This window comes from Cydia strobilella, chromosome 9 (assembly GCF_947568885.1).
Source record: "Cydia strobilella chromosome 9, ilCydStro3.1, whole genome shotgun sequence".
NCBI lineage: Eukaryota > Metazoa > Arthropoda > Insecta > Lepidoptera > Tortricidae > Cydia > Cydia strobilella.
In genome coordinates, this window is record NC_086049.1 from 16,769,780 (window position 1) to 16,793,986 (window position 24,207).

The 24,207-nt window shown below is 38.2% G+C and overlaps 1 protein-coding gene and 1 long non-coding RNA gene across 2 annotated transcripts in view; one reads left to right on the forward strand and one right to left on the reverse strand.

The window, feature by feature from the left end:
* LOC134744482 (uncharacterized) overlaps window positions 1-24,207 on the forward strand; it is a 282,585-nt gene that overhangs the window by 202,518 nt on the left and 55,860 nt on the right. The gene's annotated exons all lie outside the window — the stretch shown is intronic.
* LOC134744439 (monocarboxylate transporter 4-like) lies at window positions 5,414-23,012 on the reverse strand. Its single transcript, XM_063678250.1, has 5 exons — window positions 21,486-23,012; window positions 20,939-21,409; window positions 20,635-20,856; window positions 12,684-12,969; window positions 5,414-5,592 (listed from the first exon to the last, which is right to left on the reverse strand). The coding sequence occupies exons 1-5, from the start codon at window positions 22,716-22,718 to the stop codon at window positions 5,441-5,443; spliced, it is 2,364 nt and encodes a 787-aa protein (XP_063534320.1). The 5' UTR covers window positions 22,719-23,012; the 3' UTR covers window positions 5,414-5,440.

The window sequence follows — 24,207 nt, forward strand, 5'->3', positions numbered from 1 at the left end:
CTCCTGAATGTATAAAAACTTTCATTATTTTTCCTTAGTGAGAATTGTTGTTAAAATTAAGTATATAAAAGTGTAAATAGTAGTATACAATATAATTTAGAATAGGTCTTGTCTAAATTGATACTCATAAAAAGTCGTTATATAAGTTTAGTTTCAAATAGACTTCAAAAAGTTGATTGATTGTTATGCGGCTAATGTTTGACCGAAGATTGACAATGCGGGACCGAGATGACAGTCGAACACATTTAAAGCCTGACCAGGAATATATGATCCCGCGCCATGTTGCCGAATTTCACTGTAACAAATTTTTTCATGCTATATGAACTGTCACCCTATACATGACAATGAACAGCGCCCCCTTGGCAATGATCATATATTACTGGTCAGGCTTTAAACTACTGAGGGCCTACCGAAAAATTAAAGGCAAAATTTCGTTGTCTACCTCTCTATCGCTCTTACATATTCGAGCTATAAAGAGGCGGATAAAGAAAATTAGATTTTAGTTTTTGCGGGCCTCTGGCATCAGTGGTACCTTTATCCGATTATTATAGCTATTACTAGAAACTCTCGCGTTTTGTACACATAATTAATGTCATTACCGGGTCTAACGCGATTTTTCATTATTTTACCTTTTTCCGACGTTTCAACTAGCTGTGGTCACAGAAGACTGACGAAAATAACGAAATTTAATCGCGTTAGACCCGGTAATGACATTAATTATGTAATACTCGAAATTAAGGCTAATTAATATGATCGTGATAAATGTACAGTCAGCAATACTATTAGCTTAGCACTTTTGCATACACATTTCTATGCTATGCAGGGAGCTTTTGTCTGCATCCGACTGTACTTAATTATTGAAGATTAGTAAACGTTCGTACGAACGTTCGCATTGTCCAATTACAAACAATAGGGGATATTACTGCAATGTTCTGCCACCAGAGTGCAGCACTAGCCTTTTTAGTAAACCATAGAGTAACTTACAAGTTTTCAGAGATAATAAAATATGAGATTGATGCCAAGGCGGTTTGTTTACAGAGAACCTACCGACCGGGAAACGCGAATCTGAAATTTCGCTATGTACCTCTTTATCGCTCAAATATGCAAGAGTGACAGAGATGTTACATAACGAAATTTCGATTTACTTGTTTCGCGATAGACCCTCAGATTGTGGTAGTGGCGCCACCTGCGCAGAGTGTCGCGTAATATTCCCTATTGCCACAAACAATAATGTTTTTAGATTACAGTAATGTATTTTTTTCCGTTTTTAACGAAGGAATTAAACTGTTACCGTGACAACTAGCGGTTCTTCAGAGTTCATTTTAAAACGCTCAACTGAAGAATTACATAAATAACAAGGGTAATGGTACCTAAGCGTATTTTGGACGTAAAGAAAATATTATATGAAATTAAAGGTACAAGATATACTTATATTACACTAGTCTAACGCTTATTTATTATATTTATACCACTTAACTCATACGGTTTATAAGGTATGTTATTAAGGCACGAAATTAGAAGGAAACAAAAGATATTGCGCACCGCGAAAAACTTGCGACGGAAGATTGGCCACCGCGCGGGTTTTTTTACTGTTTTGGCTTTTTATTTTTTTACCTTTTATCTCAACTACTGAAAATAAATACTTCTGTTAAAAATGTTGCTCGTCAGATCCCTCGGCTATACAGGGTGGAAAAAATTAATGGGCCCTGGAGGGAAAGTGAATTAAAACCTTAAGTTAGCTCATTTTACTTAAAGGAAACATTCTTTTATTTTTAAAAAGAAACAAAACTGCATTCAAAGTTTTATATTTATTTTCTATTATTTATTCTGTGTTTTTACGAGAAAACTGGGCTACCTCGGAAACCATCTGAGTTAAGTGGTTGACTGTATTTACTACCTTCGCTTCCTCACTCTATATGTATAATGTGGAAAGTCACATTTTCTTACAATTTATGAGAATCATGTCATATCTTCGTTACTGTTTTGCGTTTTTATTTTTTTACACTTAAATTTATTTTTACCTACTTATATTTAATAAAGTTTGCAGGAAATACACTTTAATGTACAAAAGGAGGATAGGTAATTATGTATGTAAGTAATTAATAACAGATACTTTTGTTTCCGTAAGGGAAAATAAAGTAGGTATTATTTCTATCATAATATAATATTTACTAACAAGTAAGCGAAATTCCACCTACTTTTTGTATTGTTGCATTTGTAATTTGTATTTTTCTCGTATTTTTATTTTGAAGTAAAACTTCTTTAGGCGCGACTAGAGGGTAACTCGGATTTTTTGTCTGGCGGAAGGAACGCTCAGTAGTGACACACGCACAGTAGGACACACGTCAAAGTGCCAACATAGCGATAAACGGCATCGTCAAAGAAGTTTTACTTCAATCGCACGTAATTAAAGATAACACGCACACACTTCTTTTTAGCCGACTTTAAAAAAATTGTAGTAAGTAGTATTTTTTATACAATTTATATTTAGGATATTTAGGAGTCGGTTACCATATTATGTGGTATTTTATATAAAAAGGGACCTCATTGTCGATGGCCCTTACGCCATTATAAACGCTGCTCCGATATATATACAATGCCGCGCGACGCTGTGCGGCGTAAGCGCCATCGACAATAAGGTCCCTTTTCATAGAAAATGCCCCATATTTTGTTTATGCAACGACAATGCATCGGGATTAGCACAAGCGGTTCATTTAATAGGTAGGTAATCCTAGTATAGGATAGGGATAGGGTAGTAGGACGAACTGCCGGTAGGCCTCCAACAAGATGGAGCGACGACCTGGTGAAGGTCGCGTGAATTCGGTGGTTGCGAGCGGCACAGGATCGGTCGGAGTGGCGAGCCTTGGGGGAGGCCTATGTCCAGCAGTGGACGTCTATCGGCTGACATGATGATGATGATGATGATGATGAATCCTAGTATAGAACTTATACTCGGTGGCTAAAAAATAATGGACCCTGGAGGGAAAGTGCCTTAAAACCTTTAGTTAGCTCATTTTACTTAAAGGGAACGTTCTTTTATTTTTAAAAAGAATAGATAGAATCAGGCGTTACTTTGCGGAAATCCATATTAATTAATAACAAAATATTATTTTGCTAATCCGCGAAAAGATAATGTGATAGTCAATCAGTGCTAACCCGTTATACTTACTTGCGTATTTTTTACATGCAATTAATGTTCCCGCCCTCCCACCGCAAAAATAAATACGCAAATAAATATAACAAACCACCACCAAAATAGAGTTCGACCAAGAAAAGTCTGCAGCGATTTTGATAGCATACGCAGTGCAAGTGTTATTTTAAACGTCAAAATTCGATGAAATTATGACGTATAAATAACACTTGCACTGCGTGTGCTATCAAAATCGCTGCAATCTTTTCTTGTTCTAACTCTAACAGCTTTGCCTCTCTACAAAACCCTCTCTTTAATGCAGTTTTATTTCTTAAAAAAATGTTTCCTTTAAGTAAAATGAGCTGATTTAAGGGTTTAAGGCACTTTCCCTCCAGGGCCTATAATTTTTTTCCACACTGTATAAAAGCGTTAAAGTCACACTGATGTTGATGACAAAAAATATTCCAAAGTGTATAAATTCCTAAGTAATAACGAATTTACCAAAAATTATACATAATTGGAGTATATTATCCGACTTATTTAAGATTAGTTTAATTACACATTAAACTCTAACTATTGTCTTATTCTGTACTTCAATTTAATTGATTTTCCTTAATTATGCTCGGCTTGCACTCCACTATTAAAATATACATTTTTTTTAAATACCTATAGAATTAAATTTACAAATTATACCTAATTTACCCGTCTAAAATATATTTCTGACCCTAATATATGGATAACATTTAACAAAGTTATTTTACAAATTCTACGAGACCTACCAAAAATTATTTAAAAATACCTACTTGGTGGTTAACAACAACACAATAAAGTAAAATAAGTTAGATTACTTACATGTCATATCAATAACAGTCAACCCACCATTTCCAATTAGATAGAACCAAATAAAAGTACCTAGTAAGTAAGTAAACTTTATAAAATATTGCACTAGTGACAAAACCTACTGGCGTGTAAAATTTACAATTATGATCTACAATTAAATTCCTTGTATTTATTTAGTTTAGGAACCTACTGGCACATGCCCTTTAATTAAACTTTTAAGGATCATAAAAGGATAAATCACGGTACCCTTCGTCAAACCGTTAGAGTAAAATGGGACATATCTAACCACAATTCCCCTTATTATAGTCGCGTGGCCGTGGTGGTGGGATGTGGTGGTGGGTGCCGTAGATTAGCCGTTTTCATTTTCATTTTCATTTTGCAATCGGTATTTCCGTCATTGTGTCTTCTACGCTATTTTGACACATGTCTACGTCTCCCACATGCCAACGAACACATTTAATATGAATGTTTGTACGGCAAAACATTCTCATGGTTTCTCGGCACTACCGCGTCGACAAATTTATTGATAAACCGTTTATTGACAAATGCCAATCGAAAAGACACGTCATAATTTCCATACAATTTAAAATTCTAAAGGCTAAGCTTCTTCAATTCAAACTTGGCAAACTGATCCTGAATACTCGTAGGTGCTATATTTTTCGGAATTTTGACAAGTTTCAATCATAACTTCTTTCGTATCCCAAGTTATTTACTATTTACCTTTTACCAAGTTTAGTAAAACTTAACCTTAAATAATTTCACGGTTTAGACTCACTTGTTTTCAGTCACTCACGCGACATGTTTCGGAGAGCCTAGGTCTCCTTTCTCAAGCACTATGGTATGTATGGCAACGTTCAAAATCGTCAACGGTGTCTATGCGGGAAAGCCGTCCAGCAATGTGAACGATTTTGAAAGCTGTCATACAAAGTTTGCTCTCACTACGGTATTTGAAATCCCGTATACGGTATACGGGAAAAATTAACGCCGTGTGAACATAGCCTATCAGTGCGAGCAGTGTGTGCTTGAGAAAGGAGACCTAGGCTCTCCGAAACATGTTGCGCGAGTGACTTAAAACAAGTAAGTCTAAACCGTAAAGTTATTTAATGTTAGTATGTCTCACAACAGTTTAAATTCGATTATAACTTAATCACTTACTTTACCATTTTTAGGGTTCCGTACCCAAAGCGTAAAAACGGGACCCTATTACTAAGACTCCTCTGTCCGTCTGTCTGTCACCAGGCTGTATCTCACGAACCGTTATAGCTAGACAGTTGAAATTTTCACAGATGATGTATTTCTGTTGCCGCTATAACAACAAAAACTAAAAACAGAATAAAATAAATATTTAAGTGGAGCTCCCATACAACAAACGTGATTTTTTGCCGTTTATTGCGTGCGCGAACCCTTCGTGCGCGAGTCCGACTCGCACTTGACCAGTTTTTTCTTTGCAGGGAGATGATAGATAGATGTTTATGTAGCCTCGTTCTCCTGATTCGCCTGTCGCCTCTGCTCCAAAGCACGGAATGGATGGATGAAAGAAATGAGCACACCTGCCACCACGATCCAGCCCCCGGCCAGGTAGAATGAGAGCTCCCAGGACAGTGTTAGGTCGTAGATGAGACCTGGAAAATGAAAGGAGAAGTTTAGTTTGTAAAGAATAATGTGATACCTGGGTGCCTAGCCAAGGTGACAAGCGTTTGCGCTACGATAACGAAACGTTTTGTGTCTCTCAATTATAGTCCCACAAGAAATTGCAGAAAATTATTGAGGGCGCCACTTTCTACCTAACTGTCACATTTTTGACGTAAAATGCTTAAACATGGCTACAATTTAGTATGGAATTTTTTATTCCATTTTATTTAATTTCTACTATTTTGGCGCACTATACTCTTCCATATTAGTGGGACAGTGACAGTTGCGTTTCGTTCGCTACGGAGCGTAAACAATTGGCATGTTGGCTACACACTCGTGTAACAAATATTACCATACAAGTTTATTTTAAAGGAATTGTTATTTGTAAAAAAACTTTTTCGCTTTTATTCAAAAATTCAAATTCAAAGTCACTCGCGCGATACACGGTCGTCGTGAACGCTGTTCACACTATTAGTGCTTGAGAAAGGAGACCTAGGCTCTCCGAAACATGTCGCGCGAGTGACTAAAAACGAGTGAGTCTAAACCGTAAAATTAATAGAACTAAAATTTATTCTCCAAGTAAGGTAGGGCTCAAGGGCTTTTCACAAATAAAACAATATTTACAGTAACTTCATACCTATACTTCTAGTGAAATAAAAAATACATAGCAACATTTATGAATACAATAATTTTAAAATAAATAGCTTTAAAATTTCCATCCATATAAAAGTCACCAATATCAGAGAAAATAATAAAAGCGTCAAAATGAAATTATATGAAATAAGTGTTTCGCCTAGCAGTCTTATAAAAATATAACTAAATACCTAATAAACTATACTTATGTTTAATAAAAGATCCCATCCCATGCTGTAAAATACTTGTACAGAATCAATAAGTATTTTTTAATTTTTATAAATATTCAACATCTGACATTTATTTCAGTCACTAACAAAAGTTTAAAATGACACGAAATATTCATTCAGTTCATATTAAATTACTTTACCGTCACTGGAAGCTTTATAATTGGAGAGAGCATATCTGTTTCCGTCGAATTATCACCAGTCTAGTGCTTTATTTGACTCTTGTTTCCGGCAACAGTGGCGACACCTGGCGGACCGCGCCATTTTTACACCAGGTAAAAGATGTCCGGTGAACTGTTTGTCATTGGCATTCAGTTTCCCGTCGAAACAACAAGTCCGCAGCGAGTCAGGCTCACTGACCCTGCGGCCATTACAATTTAAATTTTAAAAAATGAAATGAAATTGTTACGTGTGATTCCGTAAATCAATACGTTATATTAATTAAAGTGAATTTAAGTGTAAAAAGTGACCACGTCACGTAAGTACCTTGATTTCTAGTATTAGTAAAATGAATATGTGGTCATATATTTTAACAGTTTTTCTGTTCGGACCACTACCTACATTTTAAATTATTGTGCCAAATAATTAACCAGTTTACTATAGTGTTTTATTTGCAGATCTTTCTATCCGATTATACTTTTTGTGAGAAATTATACAATCGCTTGCATTTTTGACGAACGCTGAGAGTCAAGACGCAAATTTAAATTTGCCGTTCACTTTGATATTGAAACGAAATTAAAGGAACCTTCGGTCCCTAAGACTCCAGTATTTTATTTAAAATGCTTCTTGACGTTCAACGCTTGGGAAGCGCAGCATGGTCTGAGGGTAGATACTCTGATATATAAAAATTTTACAATCATACTCCAGGTTTCATAGACCTGGAAACAAACGAAGAGGTAAACATGTATGATACTTTACGCCATCTAGCTTATGCTGATAGAATAATATGCAGCTATTACCTACTCCATTTTGAAACAAAAACAGGCGATTCAAGATAGATTTCGTAGTCTTTTATCGTGGGCTAAAAGTATGAAATTTTTCTTATGAATTAAATACTAGTTAATGAGCTCGATTTACAAAAGATTTCCTCTGATCTTCTGCAATTAGTTTGTGGTTACCGCGCCGAAGCTATTGAAATACGCAGAGAGGCCATTACAAGCCAAATTAAAGAGCCACTTGTCAAGGCATTAGTAAACAAAATCCCCCCTTGCACAACTAACATTTTTGATGCTGATTCTTTTACATCACCTCTTGAAAAGGCAGGAGGAGTTTGAAACATGTTTGGCCTCTTAAACATAATGATATTACCAAGGCAAATCAGCCTAACAGCCGCCCCTCGCGGGGGCAAGGCATACAAAAACCTACAATTCCATCGCGTGGAATTCAGTGCAATGCGAGCTCAGGGTACTTTTCCTCGCAAAATACGCATATGCAAACCTGTACCGACGCACCCTCGCGGAGTGTATGTCATTGGCAAAATTGTCAACAACCAAATTACCCTTGGGTCAACCTTCAAAAAACCACCTTGCTTACCACACAAGTGGAAGAGCGTAGTTTCAAAATTGAGGCTCGCGGCCCGGTCGTGGAGGTAAGTACTAGAGGATGAGGAAATTCCAGTAGAGGTTACAAAGGCAACCAGAAACGGCAGAAACCATGACTCGGAACCGTTTCAAGTAGGCCGGTAGCGCACTTCCTCATACAGTGGAAGAAAATGGGAGCACCAGTATTTTGGTGCTCCCATTGTCTCATTTGCTATTGCATTAAAGTTAATACGAGGGTATCGCATACCATTCCTTGCATAACCACTTCTGGTGTATCCCAATTTAAAATCAGGCCCCTTTCATCACACTCCTGTGTCAAAAGAAAATTTCTTCAATTGTGCACTAGAATTAATATTTATTTATTTGCATTGCTATTTTAAGAAATGGATAGTGATCAGTGAATGGGTGAGCTTCGCAAGCATATTGCAGTTGGCAATGTCAACACTCTTTGCCAAGATAATAATTGTTTTAAAAACAAACGTTGCCTCAAAAATTGCTTTCCCTGATAACGAGTCAATCCTGTCAGAGGTGAGTGGTGAATTATATAAATAAATAAATATTTGGGGACAATCTTACACAGATTGACCTAGCACCAAACTAAGCAAAGCTTGTACTATAAGTACTAGGCGACGATATATATACATATATAGAAATACACATACTTATTACTTATATACATAGAAAACACCCATGATTCAGGATTCTCAGGAACAAATATCTGTGTTCATCATACAAATAAATACCCTTGCCGGGATTCGAACCCGGGACCATCGGCTTCATAGGCAGGGTCACTACCCACTGCAGACCGATCGTCAATATATAGTTAATGATGTCAATGATGCTCCGTGCCCAAAATGAAGGCTCAAGGCATTCTAAGTGTAGCACTAACCGTCACCAAGCTTCATTTCTCCTCTTTTCCTTTTATCGGACGGATCAGCTCGACCAATTTTCAACTTGAAAGCGCTAAACGGTTTATATACTGGTCGAACCGTTTCACCACATAAACATGCATCGGATACCCGACTTCCTCAACCAAATGACGGGGTGTGCAGGTATATGCCATAATAATCATAATATACTTCCACGTTCCACGTACAAGTCTCACGTTGCACGCACGTACGCCAAGTGTATTTTCTATACTGACAAAATTGACAAAAACGTTGTCAATACTGACAAATTGGGTAGCTCAGACCTTGCGGCAACAATGGAATGTCAGAATTGTAGTTTACCTAGACGATTTTCTGATTGTCCATCAAAATGCCATACTACTAGATCATGTCAAAATCTTTATCGAACCCTCATAAGTATCGATGGTAAGTAAATTTCACCCTGCCAGACCCATCGAACACATCGTTCCTAATACCGCAAAGTGTGTCGAGCGATTAAATTGGTGGGTATAAAGTTGACAGGCGTCAACAACTCTACATCACCCTCCCCACCAATTTTCTAAAACCGATGTCCGGGTCGCAGTTGAACGACCTAGCTCTTTCGGGAGCTTCGGAACCTTCATTGCAATCAGAAAGAAATGTTAGCTATCCTTCATGTTCTTCAAGGTTACGCTCACCTGTTGCATCACAGTTTGATGCCTATACAATGCGACAACAGGACGGCCGTAACCCGTCTAATGAAAGAAGGGGGATCGAAATCGTTAGCCCTGGTAAACATAACCCATCGGACTTTAGATCTTCTAGATCAAAATCAAATACACTTTAGCATACATTATCTACCGGGGAAGTACAATTGTCAAGCCGATCAATTATCGCGTCGTCACCTACCGCCGGAATGGCACTTACTACCGGCTTGCGTGGATACAGTTTTTGCGAAGTGGGAAATACCGGTGGTGGATCTATTCGCCTCGGCAACAGCCCACATGGTACACAATATTATGTATCCCGAGACCTGAAAGACCCTCAAGCGATGTACCACGCATTCAGTATTCCGTGGAACTATCCACTCGCGTGGGTATTCCCACCACCTTTTCTGATGTCCATAGTCCTCGCTCACTTGAACCAATCGACCGGGATATTTCTGGTAATGATGCCTTGCTAGGGAAAAAATGTTCTGGCGGGCAGATCTCAAAGCCCGAGCGCTAGCAAGGCCGCTTACTCTGAGACACCTGCGGAAGAATCTCAATCTCATCGACACGTCGACAGGGTTGCCACCTCCCTAAATCGAGGAAATGATTCTCGAGGTTTGGAAGTATACTCTGTATAAGTATACTCTGAGGCGCTAGTCATGGAGCTCAGATCAATTATCATTGCTTAACAATTCTTGCAGAAAAATGACTTTAAGAACTTACAAAAAAGCTTGAGCTTGGCAACGTTGGATTTCTTTGGCATGTACAAATATATATATAAACTAGCACAATTTTTATCGGATTTACATCAAATAAATAAATTATCAGTATAATACCATACTTTTACACAAGTCAGTCGTTTCTACATTGTGTAACACTGAAACATCAAGTTGTTTGAATTCACATGTTCTGATAAAACATATTCTTAAGTCGATTTCCTTAACATGTCCTAAAACGACTAAACCTCCATTTTGGGATGTTGATTAACTGATAATTCTTTAACAATGCTTTCCAAATAATGCGTCATACTGCCACTTTACTACTTCTGTGCTCTGGTAGGCGCATACATAATTTAACCTTGCTTACGATTGACCATGACAACTGTATAAGATCAGATAAATGTATCATTTTTTGGCCACAATTTGGCTCAAAAATAGACTAGTAATTACAGGCAGTCAGGTTGGAAACTATTAGCAAATACGAGTAATAGAGTATGCAAAATCTCCCTTTTTTGGATAGAAAGAACCATATCACTTGTAAATGACAGACGTAATGCTGCTAAATAAATCATTTAATTTGTTCATGACAAGTGTCAAGAATCGGCCGCAGCCAGCCTCACGGACGATCATTGCTAATTAGATAAAAACTTTGTTTAAAGAAGCGAACATAGCAGCTGCCCAAGGTAGTATTAGATCAGCTGCAGCTTCAAAAAGTTGGTGGGAAAATCATTCCCTTGATGACATTATGGCTCGTGGAAACTGGCAATCACATAACACATTTCCAGCGATTTTACAGGAGACAGGTAGCAAGAACAAGTATTACTTCTACAAATGTCACACAATTGTTTAATTCTGTATAGGTATTACGATCATTGATTTATATAATATAGTAATAGTAAAGTAAATTTGATTTCTCAGGCACTGTGCCTGGTTGCAAACATTGTACCTGATCGTTCAGGCAAGATTATACAATTAAAATAAGTACATAAATAAATTATAATAAGGAATAACTATAAATCATTACATTTGAAGTACTAAGTGTAAAATTATCTGTTCGAAGAATAAAATAATTGAAATCGATATTTCAGTATCATATATTTCAGTCATCATAAATTCAGATACTAATCAATCACATTGGCGCTATAATACATTAGAATTAATCTAATAAGGGGCGACACCAGGCGATAACAAACAGGTCTCAATTATAAAGCTTCCAGTGACGGTAATAGTTATTTGTTATACAAGGGTGCAAAGTTGTATTTTACCCGCGAGTGTGGAATTGAAACACGAGCAAGCGAAAGGATTCTATAGTTGAACCACGAGCGAAGCGAGTGGTTCTAAAATAGAATCCTGAGCGTAGCAAGTGTTTCAACACCCGAGAAGTAAAATACATTTGCACCCGTGTGTAACACAAAACTTTTCACCTCACTATAGCGAGGAAAGTGCAACATCCACAGGCGTTAGATCATCTGCATCACTGAAATCACTCATTTTTACATATTATAACAAAAAACTCTGGAAATTCTGTATTTTTACGTGAGAAGTTTTTAAGTAAAAATTTTGTTGACAATGTTGACATTTCTGACGTATGAAATGTCAATGATGCGTTTTGAAATTGCATCGACTCAACTTATATTTAACATCATTATTAAAAAACAAACGTTTCTTATGGAACTTTAAGGTTTATGACATAAAATCATTAAATAAAGCTAAATTTGGTATTTTTTATTAGATTCTCAAACCATTTGTTTAATGATAACTAATATCAAACGAATCATTATTATGAGCGTTTTACGTTTTGTTATCTGTCAAGCTATTTAAACACGCTCCATCCAAGGTCAAATTACTTTCCCCACTAGTGGATAAAATGCGTTTTTCCCCGCTTGTTTTAAAGGATAAAAGACAACTTTCCGAGCTAGTGAGGGGAAAAGTAATTTAATAGCAGCGTTTTACCTGAAATAAAACGCATATTAAAATACTTACCTCACTGGAAGCTTTCATTTAATTTCTGCCTGGTGAAATTGAGCCAATGACAAACAGTTCACCGGACATCTTTTACCTGGTGTAAAAATGGCGCGGTCCGCCAGGTGTCGCCACTGTTGCCGGAAACAAGAGTCAAATAAAGCACTAGACTGGTGATAATTCGACGGAAACAGATATGCTCTCTCCAATTATAAAGCTTCCAGTGAGGTAAGTATTTTAATATGCGTTTTATTTCAGGTAAAACGCTGCTATTATGGTATTTACAATTATAATATTTTAGAATTACATAACGTTGGTATGATAAACAAATAAATTTACACAGATCACACTACCCCAGACGAAAATTACAACGCACACAGACAATTTGACAGAGTCAAAGTTATGGTAATAAACAAGACTAACCTGACAAAGGCGGTCCAATCAAATGTCCAATCCCTTGAGCTAGCAGCACCAATCCATACGCCGACGTAAAATCATCCAGCGACACCAGCGTCACCAACAAGCTCGGCGTGAACGTGAACGAGGCAGCAAACAGCAAGCCGAAGGCAGCCGCCACACAGCCGAGGAGCCAGTAGTTAGAGGCGGCGGGTGGGATGGCTGCGACGGACGCCCCGCAGAGAACGAGGCAAGCCGCGTAGAGGTTGCCGATTGAGACGCTTGGAAAGTCGCCTATGTAGCCTAGGCCCACCTGGAATTAAAGAATATAAGTTAATTAATGATTAGTAAATTTAAAAGTAGAAAAATTACTGCCTTGGGTGAGACTTGAACTGACGGCCTCTGGATCGATATTCCAGCGCTCTGCCAACTGAGCAGTTCAGTAATTTTTCCACTTTAAAATTTATTCTAAGCTTATTAGCATACTTCGCAGATGTTTCTGCTTGTTAAAAATTAATAAAGATATTAATAAAGGTATTTATTGAACGACCAGAATTATATCTTCAACGCAGTTTTCGTCCAAAATGCACAAGAATAACATTTGCAGCCACAGGCATCGTGAAAAGTAGATTAGGATAAGTCTTCAAGCAACACCGGCTTCCGACACGTCGGAAAGGAGGAGCTCAAGCGATATCTTGCCGTACAAATCATTCTGCCATTTTTTGCGACGGAATTTTTTTGTCCGAGATCGAGAGTAATGTTCTCGAAAAATTTCAAAGCCAATCAACATCACACGTGACGCCTTGACTTGTACTGCACTTCCCTTTTCTTGTTTTGTCGTCTGTCTTCTAAAAGATAATTTAGGTACGATTTTGACAAGTCACTGAAGATTCTAGAACGGGGGTTCAGTGAAATATTGGAAACGAGGGTGTTAACTTATGACACCCGCAGCCTAGAGTCAAGGTATATGTATGTAGGGTACATTGCACATGTCAAATTACAACTTTAGGCTAACAGACAGAAAGACGGATGGGCTTGTTGAAACTATATGGCAGTGGGTTGACTACGGAACCCAAAAATCTGCGTCTTTCACATTGTGACCTAATGAGGGCAATACACTTGTTAGCGTGTACAAATGACCTTTAAGGACAAGGTCGATTTTGGTATTGCGTGCCGAATAATAGCAGTTATGACGGTAAATGGATTATGTAAGCAAACACAATAATGAAACCCTACTTTGCACTGGTTTATAGAAGAAATATAGTGACAATATTTTTTTAAGGTCACTGCCTAGTCTACCTACGTAGGGTAAACTCGCATTATTTGGTGACACGCCTAATTCGGTGATACAAGTTTTAAAGCATGACACCCAGGAAAGCTAGTGAATAAGGGCCTTTTAAATGGGACCTCATGGCTTCACGGCTTCGGCGGCTTTGCCGTGAGGCCCATTTAAAAGGTCCTAATTCACTAGCTTTCCTGGGTGTCATGCTTCAAAACTTGGATCACCGAATTAGGCGTGTCACCAAATAATGCGAGTTTTCCCTACTCGTAGTAATCTTGTGGGCTTAGAACGAATGCACCGCGTTAGTACGTCGCGCGCGAGATAGGTACCTATATCCTCCTCTTTATTCTTCTTCTTAGCCTACTTGAGTGTCCCACTGCTGGACAAAGGCCTCTCCCCTGGTTCTCCATAACTCCCGATTTAGCGCTTCTTCCGGCCAGTTGTTAAGGAAGGCGTCAAAGTCGTCCCACCATCTCCGCCTGGGCCTGCCCCGCCCACGCTTCTTCGTCGGCATCCACTTGGTGGCCTCCTCTTTATTATACGAGTAAATACAGTCAGAAAAACCCTAGTAATACATCACGCGCGCGAGATAAGCCTAATAAGCATAACGCTGCCTTTCCACTAAGGCGAGATGAGAGGCGTGCATGAACCTATAACACAACCAATGCTATAGATTAATTTCAGCACGTCTCACGTCATCATTATAAAACCCAAAGTCCCAAGTCACTATTACCGAGTTACGCAAGGAAGTCATCAGTTTGCGAATGCGAAATCAAGTGCGCCGAATTCTGGCCGGGTGTAGTGTTTCGGAGGTTCCGGAGTTAACTGCCGAATCCGACACAATAGCAGACGATTCAACGGAGCCACGCCGTTCTCTTGGCTTAATTATGAAATTTATATGTATGTCAGTCTATAAGGTATAGTAATATGGGCCTTGTTGCCTGAATCAAATTTTAAAATAAATAAATAGTATAACAATATGTCAGTCTGTCGGCAATGCCTCATCAGAAACACTAATTTGGTATTACACAACCCAGGAATGCTCTAATACATATTATAGAATTGTAACTTGTAGGCAGAACCAAAAATAGATGTCTCCAGTTTTCAATGCCCTCGGTTTTCATATCTGTGCCAAATATTCTGAACGGATATTTTCGAAACGATCGCGACTCAGACAGAAAGATAATTAATTTCATGCGTTCAACATTCGTCCGTCGTCGTTCGCCCTAGAGTCAAAACCGCAATTTTTAAAATAGTACATACACCGTGGCTAAGTCGATACAGTTAATGCCAATGATAATATTTCTCCAAGAAACATTAGGTCATACACTCGTCTATCGTACAAAATATCCATAAAATCGAATATTTAGTACTCAAGAATATTTACAATCGAAATTGAAGAAAATTGAAAAATCTTCGAACACAATTTTGTTTCTATTAAAAAAATAAAAGAATGTTTCCTTTAAGTAAAATGAGCTAACTTAAGGTTTTAAGGCACTTTCCCTCCAGGGCTCATATTTTTTTTCCCACTCTGTAGGTACTTATATGTAAGTGCAAATAGTGCAATATATAAATTTTATAATCTTCCCGATAAACTAAAAACTCTAAATTAAAACTCAGTTTTCTGTATTGAAGATTATTGTCAACAATAGCATATTACTTAGGCATACGAAACTAAGAAGTTTAATGATTAGGTATTTAAAGTAAGCATTAAATTGGGTTATCAGCTTCAAAATATAAATTTTAATTTAAAGCAATCCATATTCTATCACCAAGGTCCAGAGGACCATATAAGGTAATTGTTCAAAATTGCCTACGACACTGATGAATCCTTTATTAATTATTATTGTGTTAAGAACGTACTTTTTAAAAGACCTTTCATAACTTCATATCCAAAATCACATGAGCACATGAACGTCTTCAGCAGCGGAGTTGAAGCAGTCGCCGTGTTCGAAACCGGCCGGGAAAGTATATATATACACGGTGGCAAAAAATAAATGCATTCCCGTTGCCAGGGAGGTTTTGGGATTATACTGAGCAACTTTTACTGTAGGTATAGGACCAACCCCGAAATCGCGAAAAAAAATTTGGCTGTTTCATACATTTTGGCTGGTCCATTTTCTATGGGAGGCTAAAAATTTTTTTCGCGATTTCGGGGTTGGTCCCATAGTAAGTTGTTTAGTATAATCCCAAAACCTCCCTGGCAACAGTAATGCACTTATTTTTTAGCCACCGTGTAGGTATAAAGTCGACAAAATAGAAAATAATAATACCATCCATCATCCATCAATTCCTTGTCAGTAGCAAATAGGTTAGTACAACAACCGAGAATGGAAGTTCTAATACATTAGGAAGACATTAAAAGCCAAATAAATTACTATAATGCTTAATAAAGGCCGTTTAATACGAATACAAGCCTAGTTTGCTAGTGCTTAAGGTTTATTATAAGTTGCTAGTAGTCAAGGTTATAGGGGGTGGTGGCGCAAGGCCAAGAAAATGATTTTGTTTTATGTTTGTTATGGTATTGAACCAAAACATTTACGCGGTCGTGGCATATTAAACTTGTATAAAAAAGCTTGCCAAGGGCAGGTAAAGCGATGCTCAGTGTAGGGTTCCATAGTTGCCCGTGCCCGCTTAAAAAGAAACCTTCCACCTTCTATATACCTGCGCCTTGTCAAGCGTGGCGTTCGCGAAAAAAAACTTAAAATTTTGAAACTTTTAGATCCTGTATTTTTAATCATTTCCATATATGAAGGGTACACGGAAAGAACATGTCTATTCACTTTTTTAGGAAAATTAGATTTTCATTTCAAAATGTAGAGCTCTTATTGAACTATTAGTTATATATTTTGCTACCACTGTATAATATATATGTAACACAACCTTTTTTTTTTAGTTGAAAAAGACCTAGTCACGGAATTACCATACATTTTGACATGGTTCCAAATTTATAAACCGCGATTACTCAAAATGTTACTAAAGTGACTAGACATGTTTTTTCCGTGTACCCTTCATATTATTTTAATATGCACATTATTGTGATAAATTGCTCATTTGATATCTATTTTACTAGATTTTGTTATAAAATTCAACATGTGTCATCATCCCTATTGTCACTTGTCTTGGACCTTTGCACTTACTGGCGTGACCAGAGCTCACAAACCTATACTAAACTATTATAACCTGGACCCCTGCACCTCTACGCACGCAACCAGCATAAGTCTCCAACCCATACTAAACTCTAATCCAGACCCCTGCATACTGGTCATCGACAAACGCAGCTCGAAACAAAACCAATCGGGATGACACAAGGGCCTGACACTCTTTCATAGAGAAAGATAGTCTTATTGCGATTCCTATAAGAGGAAAGAGAAAATAGTGCCATGCTTTGTCCTTATCACCGACCGGGTTTTTTTTCATGGTCGGGTTATGGCAGCATAGGTAGGAGGCGATGGCGAAATACCGAAATTTATAAGTGAAAGAGAAAAAGGATTATGCTGCCATACATTAACCTGTCAATACATTTTATTTATTTATTTATTGTTATATAAAGAGAACATACATTAATTTCGTTACAAAAATTTCGCCAAATTGTGTAACAGTTTGTTGGCGATGCGCTCTTATTATTATTTTATCTTACCTAATACGTACTTATTGATTACTGTGATTAAAATTACGACATTAAAAGTTAGTTTTATGCATAACAGATGCAAAGCGCATGCATCCCTGGAGTGCATACTAGTATGTACCTAAATCTAAAACAAGCTCCCACAGAAGTGGCCAGAAATTCAAAAAGTAACTAGTAAAGTTAACAGTTCACCTAGCTTTAACTACACTAAACACAAGTAACAATATTGTGATATATATATATATACTAACAATGGCTTTCAGAATAATTATTTAACAATATTTCCTTAAGCTTTGCCTGACATGACTCTTACCCCTGGTCCATAGAGACTATATAAAGGAGCCAAATCTCTATGTATGAAAAGTGTCCATCAAAAACAGTAATTAGGCGGCGCCACCATACACCGAAATACTACCAAAAACAACCTACGTAATTTGGTCGGGTTATTTGTTGCCTTATATGGTTCATGTTATACTCATGTACCAGAGCCTAACTAGCGCTACCCGAGAGATTAGGAACTATTATTTAAAGCTGAAAGCGGTCACTTTTGCAACAATTCTGCCATAAGAGATTGCGATCCTTTCTATACCATCCATACCCTGGTCGCTCGGTTTCATGTCTATTGTCTATAACTACTATACTATGTCTATGGGATGACAGATTACAACGAGTAATCAAGTGATCGTTTCCATACAATATTTCACTTTTCGTATGGATTTTTCTATCAACGATTGTCACTTTGCATTTACTGGCGTGACCAGAGCTCAGAAACCAGTGCTAAACACTTATAAACCTAGACCCCTGCAACTGCATGGCGTGCAACAAGTGCACCGCGCAGGACTTCTAGGCCATCCAGGCATCTGGATATTGATTTATGATTCTACTTAGGAACACTATTTATAGCTAGCTTGATTCCGGAACTGTCTAGAGTTTGGGCGTGGGAGTCATGATAAGAATAATTCATACATAAACCTATGGAAGAATGAAAATGCAAAATATAAATATAAGATATGGTATAAAGTGCGATTTGAGAAGATTATAATGTATATACATATGTGTTTACAAAAAATATTTAAGAAAATAATTTGATTTTTCCCTGGTTGTATATTTAATGTTGTTATGGCGAGGAATGTTATTACCTAGGTAGGTAGTTATTTTTCTTTTCAGAGCGATTGTTTTAGAAAAAAAAACACTATCAAAAAATGGTTTATACACCCTTATTACTTTTGAAAGACGTATGTACAACAGTACCCCAACGGAATGTATCGAAAAAATGTTTATCCCCACTTTACAGAGGAGACGCACCACAAAAAAATCTAGTTGTTATTTACGGTTGGGCTAAGCCGTGGACGGACAGACGGACATAGCAAAACTACATGGATTCCCAGTTGACTATGGAACCCTAAAAATGTCCCTAGTTATTAAAAACCGGGCAAGCTCGCGCACGAAGGGTTCCGTACCATTACACAAAAAACGGCAAAGAAAATCACGTTTGTTGCATGAAAGCCCCACTTAAACATTTATTCTATTCTGTTTTGAGTATTTGTTGTTATAGCGGCAACAACAGCTATCACGGTTCATGAGATACAGCCTGGTGACAGACGGACAGACAGACGGACAGCGGAGTTTTAGTTATAGGGTTCCGTTTTTACCCTTTGGGTACGGAACCCTAAAAATCAAGTCCCGCGAAATTGCCCATTGGACCTTATGAGCTTGTAATAAAGCTTACGAGTGGTCATTTTACTACGTCAATAATGCAACCATATTACCATATAACTCGCACTGCGTTATGTCCCAGTAAAATAGAAATGAAATGCCCAAGAACACGTTAAATGCGGACAGTAACATGGCGTTTAACGACTCTGACAAGGTTACGAATAGATAAACAGGTTATTTCATTCAAATGGAAGTGGTAGGTACCTACCTAATGAAGAAAAAGGAAGTATTAATACACATGAAAATACCTGCTTTTCAGAGATAAGAGAGGGTAAATCAAGATTCTACAGTACCGTAAAATGGGGTGAGTAGGGTTCGCGGGGAGAGTTGGATGGATGGAGGAGAAAAGGGATGAAAGGGGGGTGAGATGGGATTTTAACGCTACTGCCACAAAAATAATGTATTCCAATTTAAAATGGAGCTATAGTCCAACAATCCTACAATCTTCCAAAATCACCTTTGTATGAAATCCCATCTGCCCCCAATTACGAGGGACTACGGAGTGAGGTGGGACTTGCTGTTTATCGTCAGTTATGAAATGGAACTACACAAAATAAAATAAAAACTATAATACAAACGTCCGGAACACTTATTATATACACCATTCAGTTTGCATATGTAAAAATAAAATGTTATCGAGGTTTGAATGTCAGTTTTGTCCCTTCTCACCCCATTTTACGGTATCAATACAATTATTTGCGACGTTTCATCGCCCCAACGCTCGTTCATAAACAAAGTCTTTACAAATATTGCTGCAATTTGCAGCTCATAGTTTTTTACGCTCGACGCCGCTACCGTCACGCTCCCAACGTTATCGCTCAGAACGTCAGATCTGTGGCCTTCGCGTTAGCGTAAAACAAAATAGATTCCCTACCGAGATTACAATATGGGGTTCATCAAAAGCGTTTGTAAAAGGGTCGACAACGCGCATGAAAGGAGTAGGGGGACGCCTGCAACCCCACATAGGCTGTGGTGACTGCTATTCGTGTTATATATATAAAAAAATCATCATCATCATCATGTCAGCCGATAGACGTCCACTGCTGGACATAGGCCTCCCCCAAGGCTCGCCACTCCGACCGATCCTGTGCCGCTCGCATCCACCGAATTCCCGCGACCTTCACCAGGTCGTCGCTCCACCTCGTTGGAGGCCTACCGGCAGTTCGTCTTCCGGTACGCGGACGTCACTCCAGAACCTTCCGGCCCCACCGGCCATCAGTTCTGCGAGCAATGTGCCCCGCCCACTGCCACTTAAGGTTTGCAATTCTGCGAGATATGTCGGTGACCCTAGTTCTACTGCGGATATCATTATTTCTGATTCTATCACGCAGAGATAAAAAAATAAGACTTACCATTCCAATAGTATTGGTGATCCCGATTAAGCTGAGCATGACAGCGCCATCATCTTCGTTATAGCCCTTGTCAATCATGTGTTCAGCCAGATAGAAGTACGGGACGATGAACCAGATGAACAGCAGGATGGTGCCGGCGCACAGCAGGTTGAAAGTCGCCTTCTTGAAGAGGGACACGTTGAACATGTCTGAGACGCACACTAGGCAGTCCTTGTAGCATTTCTAGAAGATAAAAAGTTATCAGAAGTTTTGTAAAGAAGCAAAGTCAAAAAATATTTGAGGGAAAATTTTAAGAAGAAATTACCTCTTCTTCGTCATTGATAGTGACCATAGAATTCTTGAATATATCAGGGCAAGAAGATGCTTTCAGTCTGTATCTATTTATGTTCAACATTGCGTTTCTATGGCCAATAGAATTCAAAGGCATCTTCAAATCTTTCAGATAATGATGATTGACTGACAGCTGTTTTTTCAGCCAATCCCTTCTGTCCCCTTTGCTGTCCTGCTTTATAAGCACACCGCGATCTTCTTTTGTTTCCGATTTCGACTTTTTCAATACTCGACCAGCGTTAGGATTCTTCAGCTGATAGTCGATGGATCTCCTGACTTCTTTTCGGAAATAGAAGTCTACGGAGCAGGAACGACGCATGGGCTGTTTCGGAAACGTGACGCATGGAGGATCGTTGTCTTCACCCAAAATCGGTGAAGCTATTTCAGTTGCCTTCGTTAACATGATTGGTGATTGAGTTAATTGTTTCAGCACCCTCTGTGTTGCCTAAAATACACAAAGATCAATTAGTAAATAAGACTTTACACGAAAATTATATTTACTTTGCTAAACAGATACTTACACGGTCAGTGGATTCCAAATACGACGGGATTGTGTACAAAGACTCGGTTCTAGGTAGCTCCTGGACAGGCCATCCCAATGCTAACTTGTTGTTTTTATAAATCTGAGGTTTTTGATGTTTATGTAGTACATTATGGAACTCTCGTTCCATCAACGGTACTTTGAATTTTGTGACCCTCCCATTCATTTCCCTGTTTGATAGCGGCAAGACATCAGAAACGCAGAGTGAAGCAGATTTCTTGTATGGCCTCTTAGTGGATGCTGTGGGCATAAGCGCTAACTCTTGATTAGCCTTTTCAACATCCTTCAATGGCTTGACTTCCTTTTCCTTCTTTTGTTCCAAAATCCACCATTCAGGATCTCGCATCACACAACCACACACGCAAAGATTTAGCAAAGTACCAGAGAGCAATAAAATCGTGCCTCTCCAACCGAATTCTTCAATGAAGTATTGAGTCATCGGTGCGTATAAAAATGTCCCTACACCTGTTCCACATGCGCCCAGGCCAACAGCTAAATTCCTCTTCTTCTCAAACCAGTAGGCGATAGAAACAACAGCAGTGACGTAGACTAAACCAAGACCCAAACCAGCTATCACTCCAAATGTTAACATCATCGTTTCAATCGTGGTTGAAACCGACGCCAGAACGAAGCCGAGAGTCGAAATGATTCCCCCTAAAATGGTCATGCTACGGCAACCGTATCTGTCAACCAAAGCACTCATCACAGGCCCAGAGAGCAGTGGAACAGCGATGAAAAGGCTACCGATCCAGGCAGTGGTCGACTTACTAGCTCCAAACTCTTCAAGGAACTCAATGTACAACAAACCAAAGGAAAAGCTTATGCCATCTGCGATCATCGATATTATAAAAGATGACGCAACTACTACCCATCCCCAGCCACCATCAGGTATTTTGGCTTTCTTTGCTGATCCACTTTCAACATCTTTCATTTTTAACTTATCCTGCGGATTCTCAGTAATATTACACGGCTTCTTTCCATTTTTCAAATCATTAAGTGCATTTTTCTGATCTTTACTAAATCCTCTGCCTCTCAGCTCATCTTTGCTGCTGATATCAGGGCTAGAAAAGGAGTCTCCGCTACACGTGCTGCTCGCATCGCCTCTATCAATTCCTGAGGTCGAATCCGAGAGGAGCGATTCGCGGACTCCATCACTATGTCCTCTAGTGCGTGGAGTTCTGGATTTGACTATAATCGGATCGTCAGTCTTCATTGTAGAAAATAATACCCTTTAATACTGCAGTTGTTGTAAATAAAGGTTTAGGTTCTTAAGCGTGGGTCGCGGGCGGAGTAGCGGCTACTGCTGCGCGCTACGCTGTTCAGCTTGAGGGCGTTTGGTTTGTTGAGCATGGGGGAGGGGGGCGGGCGGGCGTCACCCATGCGCGGGCGTCGTGGCCGGGTGGCGCAACGCTTGCGCCACGGCGAGGAGTTAGCGAAAAGACGCGAGGTACCGCGGAGAGGTTAGTCTGGAAATAATGCTGTTTTCAAGACATAACTGACACAAATTAAATTATATACCTAGTGCAAGTTGCGGAAAGTATCCAAAAAGCTGGAAAAGTTTCCGGAAATTTCGGCATATTTTCCAGGAAACAACGGAAACTTTCATTTTGGAAATGGAAAATTTCGTTTCCTATAAAAAAAAATTGAAGTTTTTGAAAATTTTCGAAGTGGAAATTTCGCAATATTGGAAACTTTCCGATGGCTCATTGACAATTGTAATTTAAGCATTCAGTTTCAGAGATTTACACCACGCATTTTATTAGCTTTTCTATCATCATTAGGCCTTGTCCATCTTTACAGATGATTTAAGCAGCATCCATGAGTTGTGTTATCTAGCGACAGCTCGTGGCTAAATAACCCGATTCCGATAGGAAGCTTTTCTATAGGTATCTATTAAATTTATATACCAACTTGAAATTAAATTCATAACAGAGGTTTTAAAAATTACCTATCTACATTTTTCTGTTTGTAGAATAAAGCTTAAATAAAAAAATGAAATTATTAAATAAATTTTCGCAATATTTTTTATATGCGATATTCATTTGATTAATTTTGCAAGAAACAGTGCGCCATTCATTGAAATTGATAGAAATTTCACCGAGAATGAAACCAAGTTGACGTGAAGAGACAAAAATAAAACGCAAAAGCATAATTTTCCACAATAAATTCGACACATTTTTGGGATCCGTTTCGTAAATTATTAAAAATGGGCCTATTATAAAAGAACCTGTGCTTGTTTACTGTCTGTCTGTAACAGGCGTAAGTTATCCTATGAAGTATTTTGATTAATAATAAAGCTTATATTAAATATTTTACCATAATTTTCGTTCAAACAACCTTAATGATAGCCGATAGGTTTTTCTTAAGGTCTGTTTAAAGATATTTCTATAAAAATTATCACAATTTTATGTATATAAATTTTGATTACCTACGGTCAAACAATGGAATCATAATAATTATTTAACGTGGAAAACAATCACGATAATTTCGATAAAGTTACGAAATGAGATTAAAATATAAATGAATCAATGAAATCAATCCAGCAGTCATATATTACGATATATTTACTTTACAAGAAACTACATAATTTTGCACTCGGTTTTTATGTACGGAACCTTAAAAACACATGCTGCTTCTGTCACTAACAAATTCAACCAATTAGCTTCAGTTTCTAGCCTTAATGGGCCTTTAACATTCCTTCA

Coding starts and splice junctions, on each gene's coding strand:
- LOC134744439 (XM_063678250.1), bottom strand. CDS start 22,718: ATGAAGACTGACGATCCGATTATAGTCAAATCCAGAACTCCACGCACT. Junction 21,410..21,485: donor ATTTGGAATCCACTGACCGT/GTAAGTATCTGT, acceptor TGTGTATTTTAG/GCAACACAGAGGGTGCTGAA. Junction 20,857..20,938: donor CTATCAATGACGAAGAAGAG/GTAATTTCTTCT, acceptor TTTATCTTCTAG/AAATGCTACAAGGACTGCCT.